The sequence below is a fragment of the Acanthopagrus latus genome, chromosome 6 (genome assembly GCF_904848185.1).
Source record: "Acanthopagrus latus isolate v.2019 chromosome 6, fAcaLat1.1, whole genome shotgun sequence".
Classification (NCBI taxonomy): domain Eukaryota; kingdom Metazoa; phylum Chordata; class Actinopteri; order Spariformes; family Sparidae; genus Acanthopagrus; species Acanthopagrus latus.
This window is the reverse complement of record NC_051044.1, coordinates 19,364,377-19,387,181: the sequence shown is the minus strand read 5'-3', so window position 1 is coordinate 19,387,181 and position 22,805 is coordinate 19,364,377. Positions and strand designations below refer to the sequence as shown.

Genomic DNA, 22,805 nt, shown 5'->3' with positions numbered 1-22,805 from the left:
GTGCATCCACCACTCACATAATCACAACAAAGGAGACTGTCTCCTGTCCCTGCCCTCATTATAAATCTACAGCCAGTGGGTCAACTCCAGTAAGTGATGAGAGGCTGCAGGAGAGGAGAGCAAGCCACGAATAAATGTAAGCTAAGTATGTTTCTGCCAAACCACAGGATTCTTCACAGGACCTTCACGATTCTTTAGGTTCAGTTTTATTTTTCTCTCCACACAACGCTGTGCTCATGCTTTGGTTAGGCTTAGGCACAAAAAGTGCTTGGTTAGGGTTAGGAAAACATCAACGTCCGGCTGAAAATACCTGAAGTGTTCGCCGCAAACATGGATGGAAATGTCCCGAGGTTTCCTTAGAAACACCAGGTTTTGGTGCCACAAACACAGCTGGAGATTGTACCGCATTCTCCTTAAAATATCAAGCAGTCCATTGAACCTGTAGCTCTATCCTTGCGACTGGGCTGCATGTTGCATGTGTGATTTGTGTAGACAGTAGTAGCTTTAATGTGTTGCGTATCTATAATGTATAGCTGTACCAAGTTATGGCAAATATAGTGATTTATTTGATTAAAGGGCAAGCAGTTTTACTAAAGCCAGCTGTCATTCACAGTGAGTGTCATCATGAGCAATAGGAAGGCTGGCAGTGACATGTGTCAGATTTTTGGTGCAGCCTCAGAAAAGACGGAAAGTAAGTTGAGAGCAGCAAGAGAATGAGCACCAGTCAGATGATATATGTATACAGTTGTTATATAATCACGGTTATGGCTGCACTTTATTCATTTCTAGAATCGATCTCTGTTGCATACAGTAAAACAAGAAAAAGCACACAGTCTGAAACCACGGTGAGGATCGACACATCACTGAACAATTTACAGTAAGTAAAGTTCAAATAAAGATAAGTCTAAGTCTAATGGAGCAATCTAGATCCCAGATGGACAACACTATCCCTGTCACACCAGAGGCTGCTCAGCCCATCCTGATCAAATATTTTGACAGAGCCTATAGCACAGTAAGGCAAGATACCTGATTACAGGATTCGGGACTTATATGCCGACGCAACGCTGTCTCAAATGCTTTCTCAGATCACACAGATAGTCTCTATGTCCACCTTGAGAATTGCAGTGTTTCATGAGCACATACTCAGGAGTGATTCCATGCTGATAGATATAAATCAGCCGACAGCTTTGGTAAAATTCCTCACGCGGTGGGAAGACTCCCTCGACGGTAGTTTTTGCTGAAGCTCTTTGCATCCCAGTGGATAAATCTCTGTGCTGAAAAGCTGACAGAACTGATGAGGTGGGATGTTTCACAGAATGTAAACTCTACTGGATCTGTGGCCATCAGCACCTCGCTTCAGGTCCAACACAACATGTCTTCGTCACATGGCGTTTCATGCGACCCCCAGGGCCTGAGACTGATTGTGATTGCAGCCAAAAACTACAGGACTTGCCCCACACAAAGTCTTTGAATCTACAGATCGAGGAAACAGGAGAACCTGAAAGATGTGAATTGGCTCAGCGTGTAAAATCCAACATCTCCACTCAGTGACTGAAGTAGTGGCTGATGTTGTTGTCAAACGGTCCGCTGAGACACGAGAAATCAAAGAAGAGGCGGACAATGCTCCCCTGCCTCCCAGCACCTCTTTGGTATCGGTATTGTCGTCAATTCCATATGGGGTTAACACTTAATAAGGTGAGAGACTTTGCCTCACGGACTGTACCCTCAGAGGACCGCCCATGAAAACCAGTGATTTCACAAACACAGCTTTTTGTAGTTTTCCCCAGATAAATAAATCCAACTTCTTTGTGAGTTTGAACAAGAACTCAGAGTCCTCTGAACATAGACTCAAAGAGGAGGATGCCTCTGATAAAGCTGTTTATTTACCAGGAGCTGCTCCAGACCCCCGAAGGCCGAGATGTTAAGTTTGCAGTCGGACCAGCAAGACAACAGTTGTTAGTGTGAAAAAGCAGCTGTCTTCTCCACTAGATTTTGAGACAAACCGAAAAGTATTTTTTCAGCCTGTTTAATAATTTAAACCTGCCTGAGAAATATGCACCACATCTCAACAAAACACTGGAAAACATCATGTCCAGTGGCAACTTCAGGCAGTTTTTAAAGGAACTGACTGATAGGATGTATGATCATCTGATGTCAGGCCAGACAGATCACATTCTGTTGGCTCCAATGGGAAGACGTCTCGGGAGGAAGATGAACACTACTCAGCTCCACTTTTCTCCTGACAGTCATGACAGAGGATGCTGCAGGTGCTACTGTGGGTAAAGAGGAGTGACAAGCCATCAGGTCGGAGTCTCCTGAAGGCACCGACAGGCAGACTACTTTACCCTCAGTGGTGTGTGATGGTCTGATTATATTGGAAGGCAATCATGTGGCTTCAGGAGTCCTGTCTCTTGAAGTAACCTCTGAGAGTACATCAGTGTCTTCCCCTGGTCTCTCAGTGCCTCAAAACAGTAAGGTAAAGGACTCACATGACTGTCAACTGATACCTCATCTCTTCTGTCAGAGAGGACAACCAACAACCTCCTCACTGCTCTACGCATGAGGGTCATCATCAATGCCCCTTCGGAAAGTCCCTTCAGACAGCAGACATCATAGCCATCTTTAAGCATCTGTCAGAAATAGCGTGGGCAACTCGGGATGTAATCAATATCGTTAACTCCAGAACTACTTGAGTAAACTCGACAAAGCCATGCCAAATGATTATCACCAGGAGTTTGGCTTCCCAACAGCCACTTAAAGCTGCAGTGGCATCAAACAATCCATCTCATGTTGATGCTCTTGTGAAGTGTCTGGAGATCTATCTGAAGGACCTCCACAGTCCTCCTACACTGTTATCTGCAGTTGCCAGGTGTCTTTTCAGGGGTGGGAAAAGCAGTGAGCAAGCTCTTCAGGTTGTGCATCATGAGCATATTGCCACCTCCCTTTCTTCACTGTTTCCCACTTCATCTTGAGCCATTAAAAAGACCATCAGTCTCACCCTCAGAGGTGGAGGGTAGAGGTGACCAGGAACTACAAAACTTCTTTCCTTCAAGTTGAATGCCATTACAAGACGTTTTTCACTAAGGGCATTTTTACATAATAACAGTTGTCATCCATAAGGGGATAAAGTATGGAGGTGATTTACAGCAGTTCTGACCAGGACTGTGAGCCAGAGACAAAAAAGGCACAGCAGGCGGGGATGTGAGAGTTGTGCTTCAACAGGAAAGAAAACAGCATACAGAGGCAGAATATTCTCACATCTTGCTCAGTTAATTGGGTATTTATTTCGTCCAAAACAGAGGTGATTGTGGAGAGACAAACCAAGACTGTTTTGGTGAGCTTTGCTTTTGTTGAATTAAAATGAACTGTGTTTCACGATGAGTTGATGAGCCAATCATCAACTCATTGTCTTAGTTCAGTCAAAGAGAGAATCTTGAATTCAGACAACTCCGTGTCACTGTGGCATTTGTCCTCACCTACCAATGAAAAAAAAAATCATACTCTCATTCTGTGGTTAGGTGAGAAGTAACAAGCATGCCACTTAAAACTAAAGGCCCCATAACTACTTGGTGAGGTTTAGGAAAAGATCATTGTTTGCCTTAAAATAGCGACTCCCTTAAAACAATCACCAACACTTGGTTAGGTTTGAGAAAGAAGAATGGTTTTGTTTAAAATAACTGCTCATTAAACCACATTGACCCCGGCCTCCTCACAAAGAAGAATAAAAATCAGAAATGCTGTGCCAGTCACCAGAAGAAATGTTTTTAAGATCAACTTAAGTCACACTGTAACAAATTGTTGTATATTTATGGGGGATTTACAACAGTATCATACTGTATTTTATAATAATTGTAAAATAATGTTAAATATTCATCCCTCATATGTAAATTAAAAGTCAAATGAGTCATTTCACAATTACAGTAGATAACTGTAATTTAACAGCATAAAACAGCATTTGTAATGCATTGTTGCATTACTGTATTTTTAAAAAAATTGTAAAATAATGTGAATAGGGTTAAGTGAAGCAAGCTCTGTAGCTAGCTTGAGCTCAGAAGTTTTTTTTATTGTAAAATGTATGTGTCAGTATCTTATCATTTATTAATTTAACTTCATTAACTTCACTGTACACTAGTTTTCCAGAGGTAACCCTCCCTAAACTATAACTAACCACCCTCTCTCCTTTCTGTCTCTTGCTTTTCTCTTCTTTACACTTTTCATCCTGTCTTTTACCATGTTCTCTCTCCCTTGAACAGTTTATTGGCCCATTTCTCTCCCCTCATTTTTATGTTTCTTTCTCTCCCTCCATTAGTTTTTCATATTTTTATACTTTACCAGAGATGTTGTATTGCTAATTTTATTTATTTATTTATTTACAGGTACTCGTCATCGGTGACTGAGGAGACCAGCCAAGCGCTGCGGTCAAGTACTCACTGTTCTCTTTTTCTTTCTCCCCCTCTTTCCTTTCTCCATGTACACTTTCTATTGTTCACATGCAAAAGACTTGTTTTCAGGCTAGACTGTTACACTGTTCTTGATGCTATTTTAATTCAGCATCTGATGTTATGCTCATGAGTTCAGTAAAACGTGTCACTAATGATTTTATTAGAGACAGTTTCTTCCAAATATGGTAATGCAATACCTTGTCATTTTTGTAATACAAATGTTCTCATTGTTACTAATCTTACGAAGTCTGTTGTACAAATGAGAACTTTGTTATAAACTACAGCAATGTTATGGAATGTATGTTCTCTTGTCTTCTATACCAAGGTTCTCGAACTTATTACTTAAAGGTCTGCATCTGATTTTTATTCAAGTTCAGAGGTTAGGAATGATTGGCAATAGCAACGAAATGTAATCAATTCAGTTATGATTATGGTGATTTGGTATACGTTATTAACTTCAGTGAGTTAAGTGAAATTAGTTATCAGTTGAATAAGTTTAACGGTCTTAGAGTGCTCTGTGACTTCGGGTTTTTGTTTTTTTTAAAACAGCGAAACCAGTGAGTGAGCGCTCATTGTATTGTCCACTCTTTGCTACTCTCCTCCTCCGTGTCCTCCGCTAGCTTATCCTGCTACTTTTCTTCAACTGAGCACAGACAGATGAACAGTGATGAATGCATATTGTTGCTGAATGTGTTTCTGATCCATTCTAAGCACTAGAAGGCAAGACACTGGCATATACTGTAAAATTACCATAACCCACACTTCTCCTACTGTACTGTACTGTAATCCACAATACGGTAATATACTGGTAAATAAATTATGGTAGATGTGCTGTAAAATTACCATAACACCCACTGTTATTCTACAGTCATATACTGTAATCCAAAAAAAACGGTAATATACTGTTAAAATAAATAACAGTAGTTGCATTGTATACTGCTGCCAGTATTTTACTGTTTTTTTTTTTTTACAGCAATTCTTTACATCGCAGCATTTGTAGAGACAAAACCTAGAACTGGTCAAATGATTGCTCAAGTCTCCGGATTGGAAAAGAAAAGGATGACATATTAAAAGAGTATATTAGTTTTACTGTGTGTATTGTGTGTAAGTGTGAAAATGAGATTACTTACACACACATACAACATGAATGTATATATGCTCTTTGTCTTTTATTAAATGTACTTAGCAATCATTTGTATTCATTTTTCATTACCGTCTTCTTCTTTTTCTTCTTCTCATAGACATTTTACAACATGTCTTGTGTCAGACCTTCGTCGCAGCCACTGAGTCACTCTGCATGCCAATGTCACTGCACTACATCCCCATTTTTTGGCCACAAGTGCGGATGCTGGCAGCATCAACTTCCTTCCCCTCTAGCAGGCAGCGGGAACACAAACACAGCAGCGGTGGCTGGGAGGAAAACTATAAAAGAGAGACTATATCTGAAACAGATTGGTTGTGCAGGACAGAGGAACTCATAAACTCAGACTGACCAACAAGGATTTTATTTATAGAATAGTCCATCTTGCCGTTTTTAAGGCAGGCGGACATTGCACAGTTTGTTTGTAACCAACGAACATCCACAAAGGAACAGAAATCAACATTCAATGAATAGATCATTAGTAGTGAGTTACAAACCTGAACTGTATTCAGTCCATTAGTTCCAACTTTTCCCATTTGGACACATTGTTAACCTCTAATGCTGAATACACAGGCTGGATGTGTATCAGAGTGGAGTATACTGGAGTTTGTTATATATATGAGTTAATCTTAGCTTATCATAAAGTAATAAAACAGCAGGAGATTATATGATATTTATACTTTATACTTATATTAAATCAGCTACAATTAGAGTAGCCAGCTTATTTGTTAATGTTTTTATTTCAATAACTGATTTACTTATGATAAGTTAATATAGAAAGATTTTGTTATCTATTGTCCCAGGAATATTATTAGATTTATTGAAACTCCTTTCACTGTTACGGAAGCAGTTGATGGAATTAATGTATACAAATATTCGTTAAAGCAGGAGGTGTAAATGCGTGTAGTAGTATTGTTTGTTCATGTATAACACATCAGTTTATTTATTAATGTATTTATATATGTATACGTCTGTATATTTGATTTATTTATTGGATTATGCTGAGCTTTCTGTTTCTTTGGGTCAGATTTCCTCACCTTTCTGTACTTTCACCATTCTTGTTTTCTTTACAACATTAACTTTTTAACTATTGCATCCACAGCTGTAAAAATACTTTGGCACTGACTTTGGCTGAAAAAGTAATCTAATGACATTAAAAGCATTTTTTGAAGTTTGAATGTCATTGTATACAAAAAGACAGATCTTTGCCCACAACTCTACGTGAAATATAGTATACATGTGTATATTATGTATATTAATTACTGTAGCAACAGAGTTGTGTATGAATCTTGTTTATCATTTTTTATCTCAAATATAAACTAATTATACATTTTTATATATATATATATTTTACATTTTCTACTGATATATGTTGCTTTGTACTCCCCATCAATTACCATGGATTGTGCATTTTCTTACATTAAGCAATTAAATTAGTTTAAAAACTTAAACTCAGAAAACATTTGTTGTGGTGTGCTGAATTCTAAACATGTGTCTAACATCTTTGTGCTGTAGCTCTATAATTAGTATCTGAGAGAAATGATCTGAATCAGAATCAGTGTTATTGGTCGAGTTTGTGTTCATATACAGTGGCACAGATACTTTAAATCAGGGTGCTAGATAGAAATAAAAAATAGACGTACAAGTAGGTTAAAAGAAATAAACATACAAATGTATATTGAATCTTAAAATACATTACACATTAATAAATATATTACAGTGTAAATATATTACATTCACATGATGTAGCCTCTAAATAAAACAACATGTATATGAATTATTTATCATCATGGCATTATCATTTTGTATACTCTGTAGTCGCAGTGAATGTTTTAGTGTTATCACATGAGGCAACAATTCATATTCATGAATAAAACATACAGTTACAGTTAATTAAACTTTATTTAATCGTTATTTGATGGAAGCCATTTGTTGAGCAATTTGAAGGTCTATAAACATCAGCTGCAAGTTTATAATGGCCATCCAAATAATGTTGTTTAGATGACGTAAACAGTGTTCATTAACATCAGTTTCAACTTTATGATAAACAATCTCTAGATTATTGTTTTAGGACTCGTTTCACTGTTTGCTCAGAGTGAAATAACTAATATCTAAAGTTTGATGAGCTACGAACGCACCATTTATCACTGATGGTCGTTACAGACTTCCTGTCTGTAGATATAAAGTAAAATCTGTATTAAAATGGATTAAGACGTGCGTTGCACACATGATACACGCTGTGGAGGCTCCAGAAGCTCCGCCCCCTCCAAGAGTTGCTAGAAGCAACAGGAAGCGACAACCCCAAAAGAAGAAGAAGGAGCAGGCTGGAGGAAAAAAACACACAGAGGAGGCCGGAGTCATATCGCTTGATTGGCCTCTCCTCACCAGATCCACTGCTGGGGCTGTGAAACCCCCTGAGCCCGGACCCGACCCGACCCGCCTCTGTGACCCGGTTCTGTCGGTTCTGTTATATACGTGGCACAAGAATGAGCATGTCCTCTTCATAAAAAAAAAGCTCCAGTGAAGCTTTTACCTGCCCGCGGAGAAGAAAACAGACGAGGTGAGTACAAGTATGTGAGCTGTCGCCCTAACATGAGACTGAATCCCGTGTGACACTTGGCCAGCGGACATTTATGTAATGTGGCACAGATGTGGAAGTAGAAGTTGCTGCTGCTGCTGGTGGTGGTGATCCGTCTCCTCCGCTCCCCCCCGACTCTACTTTTTTATTACTCCGCCACGTCAGTGATCATGTAGGTGAAGAGCAGGAAAAAAAGTGTGGCGTGGCCTGTTGCTGCTTCACCTTTTTTTTAAAAAGACAGTTTTAATCAACAAAGGAGCGCTATGGAGGAGCACCACGTGTCGGGAGACAGGGCTTTCAGTCTGTCCTGGCCTGTTTTTTGCCTCCGCCCACTGGCCTGCAGCGCCAGGCTCCATTGGGGCTGATCAAGTGGATAAATGAATGAAATGCGAGCTGTCTGCTGATTGGTGATCAATAAAGCTGCAGGTTAACGGCCTCGGTGTTGTGTGAAGGGGACCTCCAGGTGTTGTGTAAACATCTGTACCCTCTCTCTCCTCTGGTGGTGCTGTGGGAGTCTGTCTGAGGAGATGTTTTTAAGGTGACAAGTCAACCAGACTACTTCCTGTAGGACCATGACATGAGGACCACAGCAGGCCTGTGCAGCTATAATGACACTTTATGTTGTAATGCTTTAATTTCTATCAAATGACACAGTTTTTTTCCCCTGTGTGAAATTGGGGGGCAGTGCAGAATGAAATGAAATGCAGCCGCGTGATATTTACAAGAAGACACCCTCAAAGATGTCTTGGATCAAATGTAAAAATCTATTCTTCAGTTTGTCATCCACAGAGCACTGAACGTTTACAGACTGTAAAAATACTTCACAACAAGTAAAAGTCCTGCATTGAGAATTTGAACCAAACAAAGGTATGTAAGTATGACTACAAATAATATACTTAAATACTACATATAAGCCCAAATTACATTTTGTAATACAAATGTGTAAATGTTGTAAAATGATGATACAGTCATTAAACATAAGAAAATAACATGGTATATAATCATATCATGGCTTAAAGCCTGCTAGATAAATCAGCCTCTTGATATTAACAAGAAAATACAGACAAAATATGTGTTATTGGTAGTTTAGAACACACATATACGAAATATATGATGTCATTTTTTCATTCATAGAGCACTGACAAGTTTGTGACCATTAAATACAAATGTAGGTCATCATAAAAATATTTATCCAGAGTCGAAGAAAGTTTTCAGATGCTTCACGTAAGTAAAAGTATTAATACCAGATACCACTACAAATAAATGTCCTGCGTTAAAAGAGTTACTTCAATAAAAATATCTACTTTATACTACATATAATACATTTAAATACTATAATACTGCATACAAACTACATCTGGTAATACAGCTATGTGTTGTGAAATGATGACAAAGTAAGTAAATAAAAACACTTGTGGAATAATGTCCCATGTGACTGATATGTGATTATATCACTTATTATTATATTATTTTAGGTAACATTTTGCTGTTGCAGTTGTTTGAGGCAGAGTTAATCTCAAACTACTTTTTATAGGATTATTTTCATACTTGAATTAATCTCTGGAAATGTTTTGTGAAAAGTCTTTGCATGAAAATTGTTATCAAAATATTAAAGTTGGTGGGAATCAATTCCAAGAATCAACTAATTAACGAATCTACTATTATAGCTGCACTGGTATGAACTGTATAAAAGTTTATTAATTTTTTTAACCAAATGTCATATTTTATAAACTCGTACTTTGTAAAGTAACTAGTTACCAAAGCTGTCAGATAATTGTAGTTGAAAGTATAATGTTTCCAAAGTGTAGTGGAGTAGAAATACAAATTCACATGAAAGAAAAATAGTTTGAAAAGTACAAGTAGCTCGAAGCTGTGTTTGAGGGGAATTTTGTTAAATTCCACCACTGGTTTTATCTTTTTCCAGTTAAGTTAAAAAATGAAAACATCTTTGCTGGAATTTCAAACAGTAAAATGTCCACGCCTGTGTCAACCTGAACCCTGTGAGAAGTGAAGAAGACACAGTAACTTCACACAGTTTGACATTTGACTGTACAGGCCGGGTTGCTCAGCCTCCTCAGCAGGCCTCTCCTTGTGTTCTGTATTTCTTCTCTGCTGCCTCCCACAGCAGTTGCCACACAGTCTGCGGCCTACAGTGGAAAGTTTCACAATGGCAGTGATGATAAATGCCTAAAATTAACTGAATTACTGTTGTGAGGCAAAATACATGTGGGCAAACTGTGAACTCGCAATATGTGATCAGTTTATCACAGTTGTAAAAGCTTTTAATGGAAAGTGATTCAACTATTAAATGGCTTCTTTTTCTCACAACAACATCATAAAGTTCTTTTAGTTATCAAAAAATAATAAAAACGAAAACATTTTTTTAAAAAAACGAATTAAATAAGAAATGAATGACTTGTATTAAGTTCTGCTCTGTTGTAACATATTGTGTTTACTCGGAACCACTAGATAGCAATTAGCTTTTGAGACTGTGATTTTTCAAATTTGTTTTGACAAGTATTTGGTCAACACTTATTGTTATTGTTGCCTAATGCACATTTGGTTCCAGATAGAAACTGTATGTTATGAATTTAAAATCATAAACTACATTTAAATGAATGTGTCTATAATACAAAAACTAAAGCTAGTGTAAAGATAGTAGTGTAATTTGGAATTTTTTTTTATATAAAAAAATGTAATTGAAGGAAACTAAAAAAATCATGTTTTTTTCTACATCTGGATAATTTAATGTTTCAGTTGATGAACAGTCAGATCTTTCTTTAAAAATGTTTTTATAGTCATAGGTTGTTTTGAGGAGTACCTGCACTATGTTTATTTTGAAAATATTGTAAGACTCGGCTAGAAATCTTTATGAATGAATCTAAATTGGGAGTATTTTTTTTATAGGCATCTAAAAGTTTATTGGTGATGTTGGTTGTATTTTTATGTTTTCTCTTTGTTGCTGAATATTAGTTATGATATGCAGGTTTTATTTATTCAGGTCAGTACCGACCTGAATAATGTTTATAATAATAATAATACAATTTATTTGATGGCACCTTTTCATGGCACTCAAGTACAAAAAAAAATCAATAAACAAAAAGTCGATCAATAAACAACAAGACAGTCAGTGAACAAAAAGGAATTGTTGAAAGGAATTTGTGTTTCTTGCAGTTTCACACAGGAATGCCGGCAGGTTCTTGTCCACTGACACTCTGACTCAACTTTTCTTTGCATAATAGGAAGAAATGTGGTGTGTCGGACAGGAATAACGCAACACCTCTTCCTCTTATTAACAACACTTTATATTGACCACTTCAGTAATGTGGTTTGGCTGCATTTGGGAATGTCATGTTCACTTTCAGTGACATTTTGAGATATGCTTAACCCTGTCGGTACATGTTGGGCTGTAAAAGGGTGAGTAGACAAGATTTCTCTGGAGAGATTCACATACAGATCCAAAAGGTTTTATATTTTATTTTAACAAATCATCTGGATCTCAACAATTGGCCCAAATAGGCGTCTATGTTTTGCATGCATTTATCAGTTTTCTTTTCTGGGAGTCATGTTAACAAAGCTAGTCCGATCTTGCTGTCAACACAGATGGCGAGTCTCCTCCAGTGTTAGTATAGTGTATTATAGGAGTATCTGTTTTTTGAAAATGAAGAACGTGCTGAAGAACAGAAGAGGATGAATTCCTTGTTGAGGTGTTTGGGTTTCAGTGGATTGTGTTTCTGTTCTGTTGTTGCTATATTCTTCTCACTGTCCTCTGCAGAAACAAATGTAGCTCCAGCTCGACTTCATCTCTTTCACACTTTATCTTCCCCAACAAGTCCACTGTGATCACAGTATTTATACAGCATGACACAGAACAACGTGGAAATGTTTGATATTGACAGGATAGTTTCTGTCTATGCCTCAGTATCGGTTATAGCCGCGGCTGGAGGCATCATGTTTTTGTTTTTGTGCCATTCCTGTGAGCGCGATATCTCAGAAACACATGAGGGAATTTCATCAAATTTGGCATGAAAGTCCACTTGGACTTCAGGATGATTGATTAGATTATGGTGGTCAATGTTCAAAGTTCAAGGTCTTTGTGACTTCACAGAACACACATTTTTGCCAGCTCTCAACAATTCGTACTATAATTGCAACAAATATTGTCACACAAATGTCCGATAGGATAAAATAATGAAGAAGCCAGCAGTCAATGAATGATTTATTATTATTACATGTGAATTATAGATGAATAATATGCTGATCATTTTTCAATTAAAAAGAATATTATTATTCAATTATGTTTTGCCTATATCATGTAATCAATAACCGTTTCTTAGAGCCCAATGTGATACATGGACGTTGCTTATTTTATCCAAGAACAAACAGGGCTAATAGTTATTTTTCCTTTGCACTAACTCATCAGTGACGGGTGCAAGTGGCCATCAGGTCAAATAAAACAAAACCTCAACACGTACAGGGTGATAGAACAGTGGGCCGAAAAGTAAACGACCTGTCACCTGAGGGGGGGGTGGGACTACAAATATGGTAACGATGTTGCTCTGCTCTTGTCCTTGAGCCCCGATGTCGACGTTCACAAACTGTGCTGGAGGAGGCAGCGGGAGTGAGAGGGAGCAGATGACCACAGAACAGTAGGACATACCTGCCAGATATGAATGTGACAGGTGTTAATGTGGAGTAGGTGGAAGAGGCACCCTGCAGATGGAGGGGGATGAGGTGTGGGGACAGGCGGAGCAGGGGGGGCGAAGTGTTCCAAACTGGTTTGACAAAGGCTGAGAGTTGGACAAAGGAAAGGAAGGAGCGGGTGATGCTCTCCCTGGTTGTATGCCTGCTGCCTGGCAGGAGGGCGAATGGACAGAGGTGGTGGTGAAGCCAGGGACAAGTTCGAAGCAATGGGACAAAAAACGCTGTTAAGGTCGAGTGGTTGACGCTGGCAGGGGCCTGCGTTGAGTGCATTTCCTACAAAACGGTGTCCCAATCAGTGAACCGTTTGATGTCTTTGGGGAGGTCAGGTACTTTGTCCTTTAGCTCGTGGATCATAAAACATTTTGGTGAATGTGAATAAAGAAATGGATGAAAAATCTGTCAGACATTTCAGCACTTGCACCAAAAATACCTGAGAGCTCTTTTGAGGTTTCACTCTAATAGAGGCCAGTGCAGCTAGCCTTAAAATGTTGTGCACTTAGCTCCACGCACAGTTAACTCCCGCTGCCAGTAAAGTTGAAGTAGACTGATGTGTGATATTTATTAGTGGTGGGTGAAGCGATACACAGTATGTAGTATATACTTGCCTGGAAAATTAGTTCTCTATAGTGCAGTTCTACTCTGCTCTACAGAGGGTATCTGGAGTGTTTTGATATTGTGGCCCAAAAAACATTACTGTCTTGCTTCTCATTGCTGCTACTGGAGTCACTTCCAGGCAAACCCAGGCAGGCAGCTGTTTTCCCCCAGAAAGGGCTCTCACAAAATGACTGTATCACCATTACTCAGCACTAGACAAAAGACCCCTCTGGTTTGTGAACATAAGGGCCCATTTGTCAGCTAAAGAGACAGATATTTCTCTCAGGAGTCAGTGGAGATGGAAATAAAACTAAAAAAGACAGAGGATATCAGATTTAAATTCTACAGGCGGCTAAATGAGCGTTTATGTTGTGTTCAGCTCGTTTCATTGCTACCAGGAGGCCAAAAAGTCGGCTGTTGCAGGTCTTAAGATTTTGAATGTGGAGTTGGTAGCAGCCTGATTGTGTTGATGATGATATTGAATTGAACTTTATTGACCCACAGAGTGAAAATTAAAACCAGTTTTATTAGGCTCTAATTGATATAGATGAAAGAGTCGGGCGATTATGATATGTACCATGATACAGTATACATGTCTCTACTGTGGGATAAACTGTAGTGTTGGTACTGTAGTTTAATTATCTCTGAGTTGAAATTCAGTGAGCAGCAGTTTCATACCGCTGTGATGAAGCGCTGAGATTTGAATGAGATTGATTCGTCATTCCTATCCAGAGATTTTTGAAGAGGAAATCTATTGTACTGCAATACGTATTAATAAAGCATCAAAATGTAAAAAGTGTAACATTCCGTAAAAGAAGATTTTATTCACGTGACCCACTCTGAATTGCTGAAACAATATTTTTTGGTACAGGAATGGTGCAGTCAGCACTGTGGCACATCAACCAGGTTGCTGAGCGGTACATTGTCCCCACTCCTGAATACAGCAGCGGCTCTCTAAGTGCTACACAGTCGTCGACAGCACGCAGCAATTTGTTTTACAAGTGGAAATACTAAAGATGAAAAACAGCCCTTGTCCTCCGTTGTAGAGTTTAGTGTTACAAGCTTGAAGTTATGCTGTTTGTGAAATATTACAGTTGAGAACTTCCACCATTAAAGCCATCTGCCCGATACACTTTCTCATGTTTCCTGCTTCACATCAACGTCAAGAATTGACTGTTCACTTGCTGCCTGATATATCCCACCTTCTCACAGGTGCTTTTGTAATGAAATGATCAAATATTATTCAGATCCCCCGTCTGTGGTTTTAATATTGTGTTTATATGACACATTCATTTCTCCTCATTGGATACTGATAAGGGGCTGTTGTTTACTGACAACTCTTCGCTAACAAGCGGATGTCATTTGGATGCAAATGTATGATGGCAGAGTAACAATAGGCACATATTTCAGTGAATTTAGAGAAAACAACAAAAACTCAGCTAATCAGCTTTGTACTCATTGAGAAATCGATATTGAAGCGCAAGAGCTGCAGAGGAGATACTGCTCATTTTGAATATGAGAGGTTTGGAGTAGAAAGGCAATGGAGTCCAGCTTCTGCAATGTTTTATTCTCAGCCTGAAGGTAGTTGGTCTTTCTCACTAAATATTCACCAGCTAATCAGAGACAATACATGAGTGGGGTTTATTTTTTACAAATCAGTTTTATTTATGAAGCCCAAAATCACACTCACATTGCCTCAGTCTGAGTGAGGAAAAACTTGCTATACTGAGAAAAACACTGAGAATTTTTTTTTCTCTCTCTCTCTCTTTTTTTTTTTAACCAGTACAGAGAACTGATGGGGAATGGGTACATTGGTTTACTATTGTCATTGAACCTTTTAGACTCACTGATTGAGTGGCTCTATGGATGTTGGATGTTTTTTATGTGTGTCTTGTCTCTGTTGATTTTGACTTGTATTGTCCTCGGTCGTCTGTTTTGATAGCACAGCAGATCTGTTTCAACTACACCGTCTTTACGTACATCCATGTTGGGTCGGTTTGGGTCGAGTGATTGGTGGATGAGTGTGAAAGGGGTCTGTGTTTTGTACTATTACACAGTGAAGTGTATAAAATAAGGATGAGGTTTCCCAGTTCCTTCATTGTTAATTTTCCAGTTTTTTCAATAGAACAGCTCTAGGCTGCACATTGGCGTAGACGTTTCAAAATCCCTTTTAATAATCTCATTCTTGTAATTAATAGCTTTTACATCTGATTTGTCTGCCCTACTTTGTCTCAGTCTGTTTGATCTTGGCCATGGCCCACGGCACCAGTATCCAGTATGAGCCAGTGGCAGAGATCGGAGGAGGCGCTTACGGGACGGTTTATAAGGCCCGAGACACAGAGAGCGGGCAGTTTGTGGCTCTGAAGAGCGTGCGTGTCCAGACGGACCAAAATGGCCTCCCCGTTTCCACAGTCAGAGAGGTGGCTCTGTTGAGACGGCTGGAGCAGTTTGACCACCCCAACGTGGTCAGGTAAGACCGTCATTAAAGCCTTGTGTGTGCTATCTACAACCCACTGTGAACACCGCCACCTCACAGAAGTCACTTTTTATTCTACATGACAGGCTTATGGATGTATGTGCCACCCAGAGGTCAGACCAGGAGACGAAAGTCACTCTGGTGTTTGAACATGTGGACCAAGACCTCAAGACGTACCTAGAGAGGGCCCCAGCTGCAGGATTATCTCCTGGACACATTAAGGCAAGAAGTGACAAAAACAGTATCTAAACTAAACTTCATCATCTGTCAATATGTTGTAAGTTGAAGTCTGTGGAACTGTAGTTTCAGTGGAAGTATAACGGTGTTACTCTGCAGGACCTGATGAGGCAGTTGCTGTGTGGTCTTGCATTCCTTCACTCGAACCGCGTGATGCACCGAGACTTGAAACCAGAGAATATTCTGGTGACCAGCCAGGGCCAGGTGAAGCTGGCTGACTTTGGACTGGCCAGGATCTACAGCTGCCACATGGCCCTCACTCCTGTGGTAAGAGCCCCCATGAACAACACTAAAAGCTTATTGTGTTTTGATTATGAAATTTGCAGAAAAAAAAGAAAAGTATGTGATTTTTAGTGTGGCCAGCTTGATGGAAGGAAGTCTGGTGCATTACGCTTTGGAAAACGGTCATCAGAAATGTTATTTTAGTCATTGTTGTGAATGAGCTCAAACAAAAAGTACTGTTCTGTAACTCACTATAACATTTTATTGGTGCCTGATTTTTGTTTTCTTTAATTGTGTTCAAATCATTCGGTCCCACACCTGCTGATGGACGTGTTTGTTTTTCTCCCAGGTGGTCACGCTGTGGTATCGACCTCCTGAAGTTCTGCTGCAGTCAAGTTACGCCACACCTGTGGACATCTGGAGCACCGGCTGCATCTTTGCCGAGATGTTTAGATGCAAGTGAGTCAGCAGAATAATCCACACACACCAAACATGTCTCCGTCAATAAACATTTTGGAGGAAAACAGCACTTGGATAATGTTCACAGGCAACATATTTTTTTTACAATCCGGAATGTGTGGGATGAAACATAGGCAGGGCCTTACAAAGCAAAGGACCATGTTCAACTTTTTATTTGTCGTTAGATTTAGGTTACTGAAACACTCAGGTAAGGTTAGGTGAAGATTGTGGCTTCTGTCAAAGATTGACTAAAGTCTTTTCCTGTCTTGTGTTTTAAATCGCTGCTGACTTCTTCAAATTAATCCAAAGATTACATCTTTCCCTACCAGGAAAGTGCTTGGAGTTGCCTAAATGTAACTAAAATGTCTAGAAAGGTTAATCATGCTTAAATTGACATGATTGGATACTATAGATAGAAAAATGAAAATTATAAGACAGAGATAGTATTGATCATGGCAAACGGATGCTTCATTTAAATTTTTGGACATTTAGCAGATGCTTTTGTCCAAAGTGACTGCCATCAGTTAATGTATTCATACACTGATGGAGGTGGCTTCCATGCAAGGTGCCAACAGCACATCAGGGGCAATTTGGGGTTCAGTATCTTGCCCAAGGACACTTTGACATGCAGACCAGGGAAATCAAACCAGCAACCTTCCAATAACAAGACACTGGCTCTACCCCTGAGCCACACCTGCCGTCTGCCGCTTCACCTTCAGACTCAATAGGTTGTGGAAAGTAGATGTGTTCATGACCCAGTGGTGTCCGGATTTTAACACGTAACTGCATAAACAGTTTAGGAGGGTTCAGATTTGATCTGTAAATGGTCAACATTATCATCTTATCTGTGGCTCTGGGGAAATCTTTTTCTCTATTAAACCGTCAGGAGTTATGTTTACAGCATATATATTGTATTTTAGTCGTAGCCCCCAACCATGTTAAATTTAGTCTGAACATGCAGACTTTATTGTTGTTCACATGTCCACAAGAAGTTTCTGCAAGCAAAAGTCATAATGTGTAAATTTATGGCAACTTGTGCAGCTCGGAGACATGTCATTTAAATGTGTCTCGGTCTATATGCATGGAGTATTATATGATTTCTAATTGGCAATTATTCACAGCCTCTCTCCAAGATCAGCAGATAACCAGTGCAGCACACACAGTAGCTCCATCTAGTGGCAGAAATGATGCATTGTGTAATTGCATAAAGGGATTCATGTCTGAGAATAATTGTCTTGGGAACAGTTAGTATAATGATGGTGATTACATAATGATACATTGAAGGAGCAGAGGCACATCGTTATAATGTTATAGCTTACAGTTTCAAAAACAATTAACAAGTGTAATTTGGTGAGACACTGCAAATTTGATCAGTGGGATCCTTCAACTTGCCCTTCATGCCAGCCTGCTAATCTGCGTCTGAAGGACACCATGTTACTGTTCGACCTCCTGCACACACAGGATGTACAAACACATGTGAGCTAATTAAATCAGATCTGCTTCAACATTTTGACTTTGGTACAAACTTTCTGTCTCTCTGTTAGACCTTTGTTCTGTGGAGAATCAGAAGTGGACCAGCTTGGCAAAATTCTTGAGTGAGTAACAAATTGTTTCCATCACATTCACCTGACTTTGGCAGTTGATTCACATTATCTCACTGACAATGATCTCTCTTTTTCAGAGTTATTGGCTTGCCACCAGAGGAGGAGTGGCCCACCGATGTTACACTCTCAAGAAAAAACTTCCCCCCTCTCTTACCTCGACCAATCACTGACTTTGTTCCAGAGATAGATGAGCAGGGGGCACAACTTTTGCTGGTAAGACTTCGCTTTGAATTAAAAATTAAAGAGACACTCCATCATACGTGGTAATTCATTATGAGATGTGCACAGTGCTGAAATTGGGACAGTAACAAGCAAGTCACCACAGAGTCAGGAAGTATTTGTTTGACTCATAGTCTGCTGATGTTCAACACAAACCACAAGAATTTCACTGGGGCAATATGAGAAATTCCTGTGACTACTGTTAACTAACCAACTGGTTAAACTAGTGGAAAGAGCAGACTGACTTTCAATGGGTCCATTCTTTGGTAAAACTGAAAATACAACTTAAAGGAGACCTATTATGACTTTATGTGTTTCATATATGATCGTGTGCATGTAAAACATCTTAAAAGTAAAAAAGAAAGGTCAAAGTCTGCATCAACAGAAGCTCCTCTCTCCTACAGAAAACACAGCTCCTGAAACATCTCGTTAGTAGTCCTGCCTTTAAATCTGTGACTTTGTGACATCACACTGCATCACCATTTCACATATTTGCATAATTTATGCCTAATGACTAGTTCGGCAAGTTAAGTTCATTTAGCACAGATGCTTTGTGTTTTTTGAGCATTAAAGCATTTAAACCTGTTCAAGTAGTAACCCAAAATAACATTTTGAACCCCAAAACCTCAAATTCAGTGTGTCCAAAGTGGTCACTATATTTTACAATGCCTCTCAGTAAGATGTAGATGATATATGATCAATGGCAAAATGAAGCGTTAAGTTATTTTACTTGTTAAAATAACTAAATAGCAAAGAAAGCTAATGACATCTTGATTAGCTTATTTTGGTGACTTTCCACTGAATTTATTTTATGTACTCTCTGTTGTGTTATTAAACAAGTAAACATCTTTGACCTATAACCTCCTGTAGTTTCCTCTGGTTGCTTGGCAACTGGTCCTTTCCAAATATAGATTTCCTTCAGTACAGTAATTTTTCTTATTTAAAATCATAAGGATCAAGAAAGATGATATACAACATGTCAATTAATGAGCTTTAGAGAGACTAGTAGGACAGTTTTTGTTCCCTCTGATCAGAGGCAGGCGAGGTGTTTCCCTTGTTTCCAGTCTTTATGCTAAGCTAAGCTAAACTGCTGCTGCCTCCAGCTTCATATTTAATGGTCAGATACGTGAGTGGTCTAAACCTCTTTATTTAACTCTTTATTTTAACTTATTTAACTGGCAAGAGGGTGAATCAGAGTATTTCTTAAGATGTTAAAAGCTGTTGCTTTGATATATGAAATCTAACCTGCTACTCTCTCTTCTACAGAAAATGCTGACCTTTGACCCCTTCAAAAGAATATCTGCCCTGAATGCCCTAGACCATCCATATTTCCATGATGGGGAGACATTGACTCAGACAAAAAGCTGAAGTGATGCGGTTAAACATGCAATGAGAGGTAACAGTGTCTACGTTTAGACCTGGCCTAACCATAAAGGATTTCAGTTTCATTCAGTGCATTGCCTTTCAAGATGTCTGGGTTTCGCTTTGGGATATTTTTTTTCTTTTACTCCCGCATCAAAAAGGATTAAAGACGGGGGAATGGAATTAAAAACAGAAGAGGAGTGAACTTAAGGATCACTGGCATGCTTCCCAACGTGTAAATGTCACAATTAATGACATTAACATGTCATGTCTTCAAGGACAGTACCAGTGTTTTTCATGTTTGATTTCTGTATCAGTCTCGTCAGGAGGGACTGAGCCACAGAAACATCTGTTATCCCCTCTGAAATGTTGCTGTTATTATTTTTGTACAGTGTTTAGACAGAAGGAAACCGAGATGTCATCTTTTTTGTGTTTCAGGCTGAACAAAGTCTGACAAAAATGACACCTCAGGGTTAGAAGAGTCAGTCGTCAGTGACTTTTTATTTGTATTAATATTTTCCTACAAAAAAGGAACAAGAGCAACATAAGCCTGTGATGGGCATTAAGCTGAATGAAAATCATGAGGAAAAGAAAGGATAGCATAAAATAGAAATAGGAAAACGCACAAGATAGACACACATGATAAAAATACTGGTATTGCCCTTAAAAGCTCTCATAACGTGAAATAAATTGTTTCTTTTATTGAGGGACTGAAGGGTTCGACTTCATTTGATGTTTAACATTTATTTGCTAAAACCGTATGAAATCAACCAGCACTGCAACTACAAGTGAATAAAAACACGTTTTAATCACATTCAGATTTCATTTGTGTATTATTGTACAGATGCCAGTCCATATAAAAATGTATGACTGTGATCCCATGGGAACTGAAATGGACTAAAATGTTGGGTGAAAACACAAAGGGTGATTCTAAATACTAACAAAAAGAAACAAGAAACAACAACTAAAAGACCCAGTAGCTCTTTAGACTGCTTTTGTCCTGAATATTGACAAATAAAGAGTGAACAAATGGGGCTGTCTGAATCAGAGAGATGTTTTCTTTTTTTGGTTTAATCTGAGCAAATTGCTATTGTGTTTCACAAAATAGAAAAAATAGTGTCTTTTTGTTAGACCCTTCCTGTCTGCTTAACACTCTCACAAAAATGTCTTAAGTCCAATCCCTGATGACATCACTACAGGTTGTTATATCAAACTTAAAACAGACACATTTTACAACACAGGTAATGGAACATTTACCTTTATATTTACATAGTAAAATAGCTGCCCTTTAAATGATTTGTTGTCTCATGAATAAACCAATGCAAAAAAATTGATTTCAAAGGTGCAATAAGTAAGAATTTTAGTTCAAAACATTCAAAAATGAACTTATCATCAACAGAATGTGAAGAAAAAACAGTTTGACGTAATGTGGAAGATGGGTTTGTATTGTGTTGGAGAGATGTCTATTGAAGTAAACATGCGAACTATGGAGGCCCAGCTTGAGACCTAGCTGAGGTTCACTGTGTGACTCTTTCAGCTCGTCCTCATCAAACAAAACGTCCATATAGTTTGGAAACAATTATGTTCAACCGGCCCTGATGTTTGTTGTGTATATTGGACTTTTTTTTGATACAGTGTTCAAAATACAAACCTGTTTTAAACAAAAACGAATGTAAACATGTAGCTTTAAAATAGGTATACATCTAAAGCTCTTGTTAGCACCTCCAAACTGCTCTTTCATGTATCAGGAGCTCTGTCTCCTTCTTGTTGTATGCCTGTAAAAAAGTTGAATAATGACAGAGGCTGCGTGTAAGTTGAGGGAATAATTCAATTCCTACTGGTATCACTCTTATTTTTCTGTAAAGTAAATATGAAGCTACCCCTGGCAGCTCGTTAGCTTACCTATCATAGCATGAAGACTGGAAATGGGGAGGGGGCGAGGCAGCTAGCTGTCGAGATTATGGGTTATTTATTTGTTAGCTTCCTTGCTGGGAGTGAGAGAAGAAGACTGACACTAATTTTCACTAAATGTGTAGCTGAAGCTAGTACCTGTTATTTTAGCTTAGTTTAGTGTAAAGAGAGGACACCAGCACCACTAAAGCTTAAGAAACATACTATTTCTCTGCCAATTTGTGATTTAATGTGTACAAAAGATAAAGTGTAGAAATTACAAAGCTAGTTGTTCTTCTGTTTCCCCTCTTTATGCTAAGCTAAGCTAACTGGCAGCAGCTTCCGGCTACATTCTTAGCTTATAGACATGAAAATGTTGTCAGTGACCCAAAATGTCAAACTCATCCTTGAAGCAGTGAAATTAGCATTAACATTTGACTACAGGAAAGCTCCAGCTGCAGCCGTTTGACATGTTATTCAAAGAAGGATCTTTTCAGTTCAGTATCTTCACCCTGCTGAGCTGTAAACCTTGACATCTGAACCATTATTTGTTACATGCTTCTGACCTAAATAGGCCATGTGAAATATTAACGTGCACATGCAATCTTTATGTATTCCAAATGCGATATTTACAACAGCATCTATTTTTGCGTTCACCCTGTGAGGTTCACAGCTTGATCTTATTTAGCTGTAATTGCTGTGTTTTGATAGCTTCAAATATCTGATTCACCGATAGAGGATCAGGAACCTCGTGTTTAGCTGAAAAATGCTAATTAACTTGATTTTTAAATCTTTTTTTTTTTTTTTTAAGAAACTGTTGACAGGTTAATGACGAGGAGTCGAGCAGAGGGGGGAGATGAAGTGGCTTCCCCCTGAA

The 22,805-nt window shown here is 38.7% G+C and overlaps 1 protein-coding gene across 1 annotated transcript; it reads left to right on the top strand.

Moving 5' to 3' along the window:
• Nucleotides 1–7,847: 7,847 nt before the first annotated feature.
• Nucleotides 7,848–20,852, top strand: cdk4 (cyclin-dependent kinase 4). Its single transcript, XM_037100564.1, has 8 exons — nucleotides 7,848–8,143; nucleotides 15,695–15,929; nucleotides 16,022–16,157; nucleotides 16,272–16,439; nucleotides 16,744–16,853; nucleotides 18,398–18,448; nucleotides 18,535–18,670; nucleotides 19,943–20,852. Exons 2-8 carry the CDS (start codon nucleotides 15,712–15,714, stop codon nucleotides 20,042–20,044), a joined length of 921 nt encoding a protein of 306 aa, XP_036956459.1. The 5' UTR covers nucleotides 7,848–8,143; nucleotides 15,695–15,711; the 3' UTR covers nucleotides 20,045–20,852.
• The last annotated feature ends 1,953 nt before the right edge of the window (nucleotides 20,853–22,805 follow it).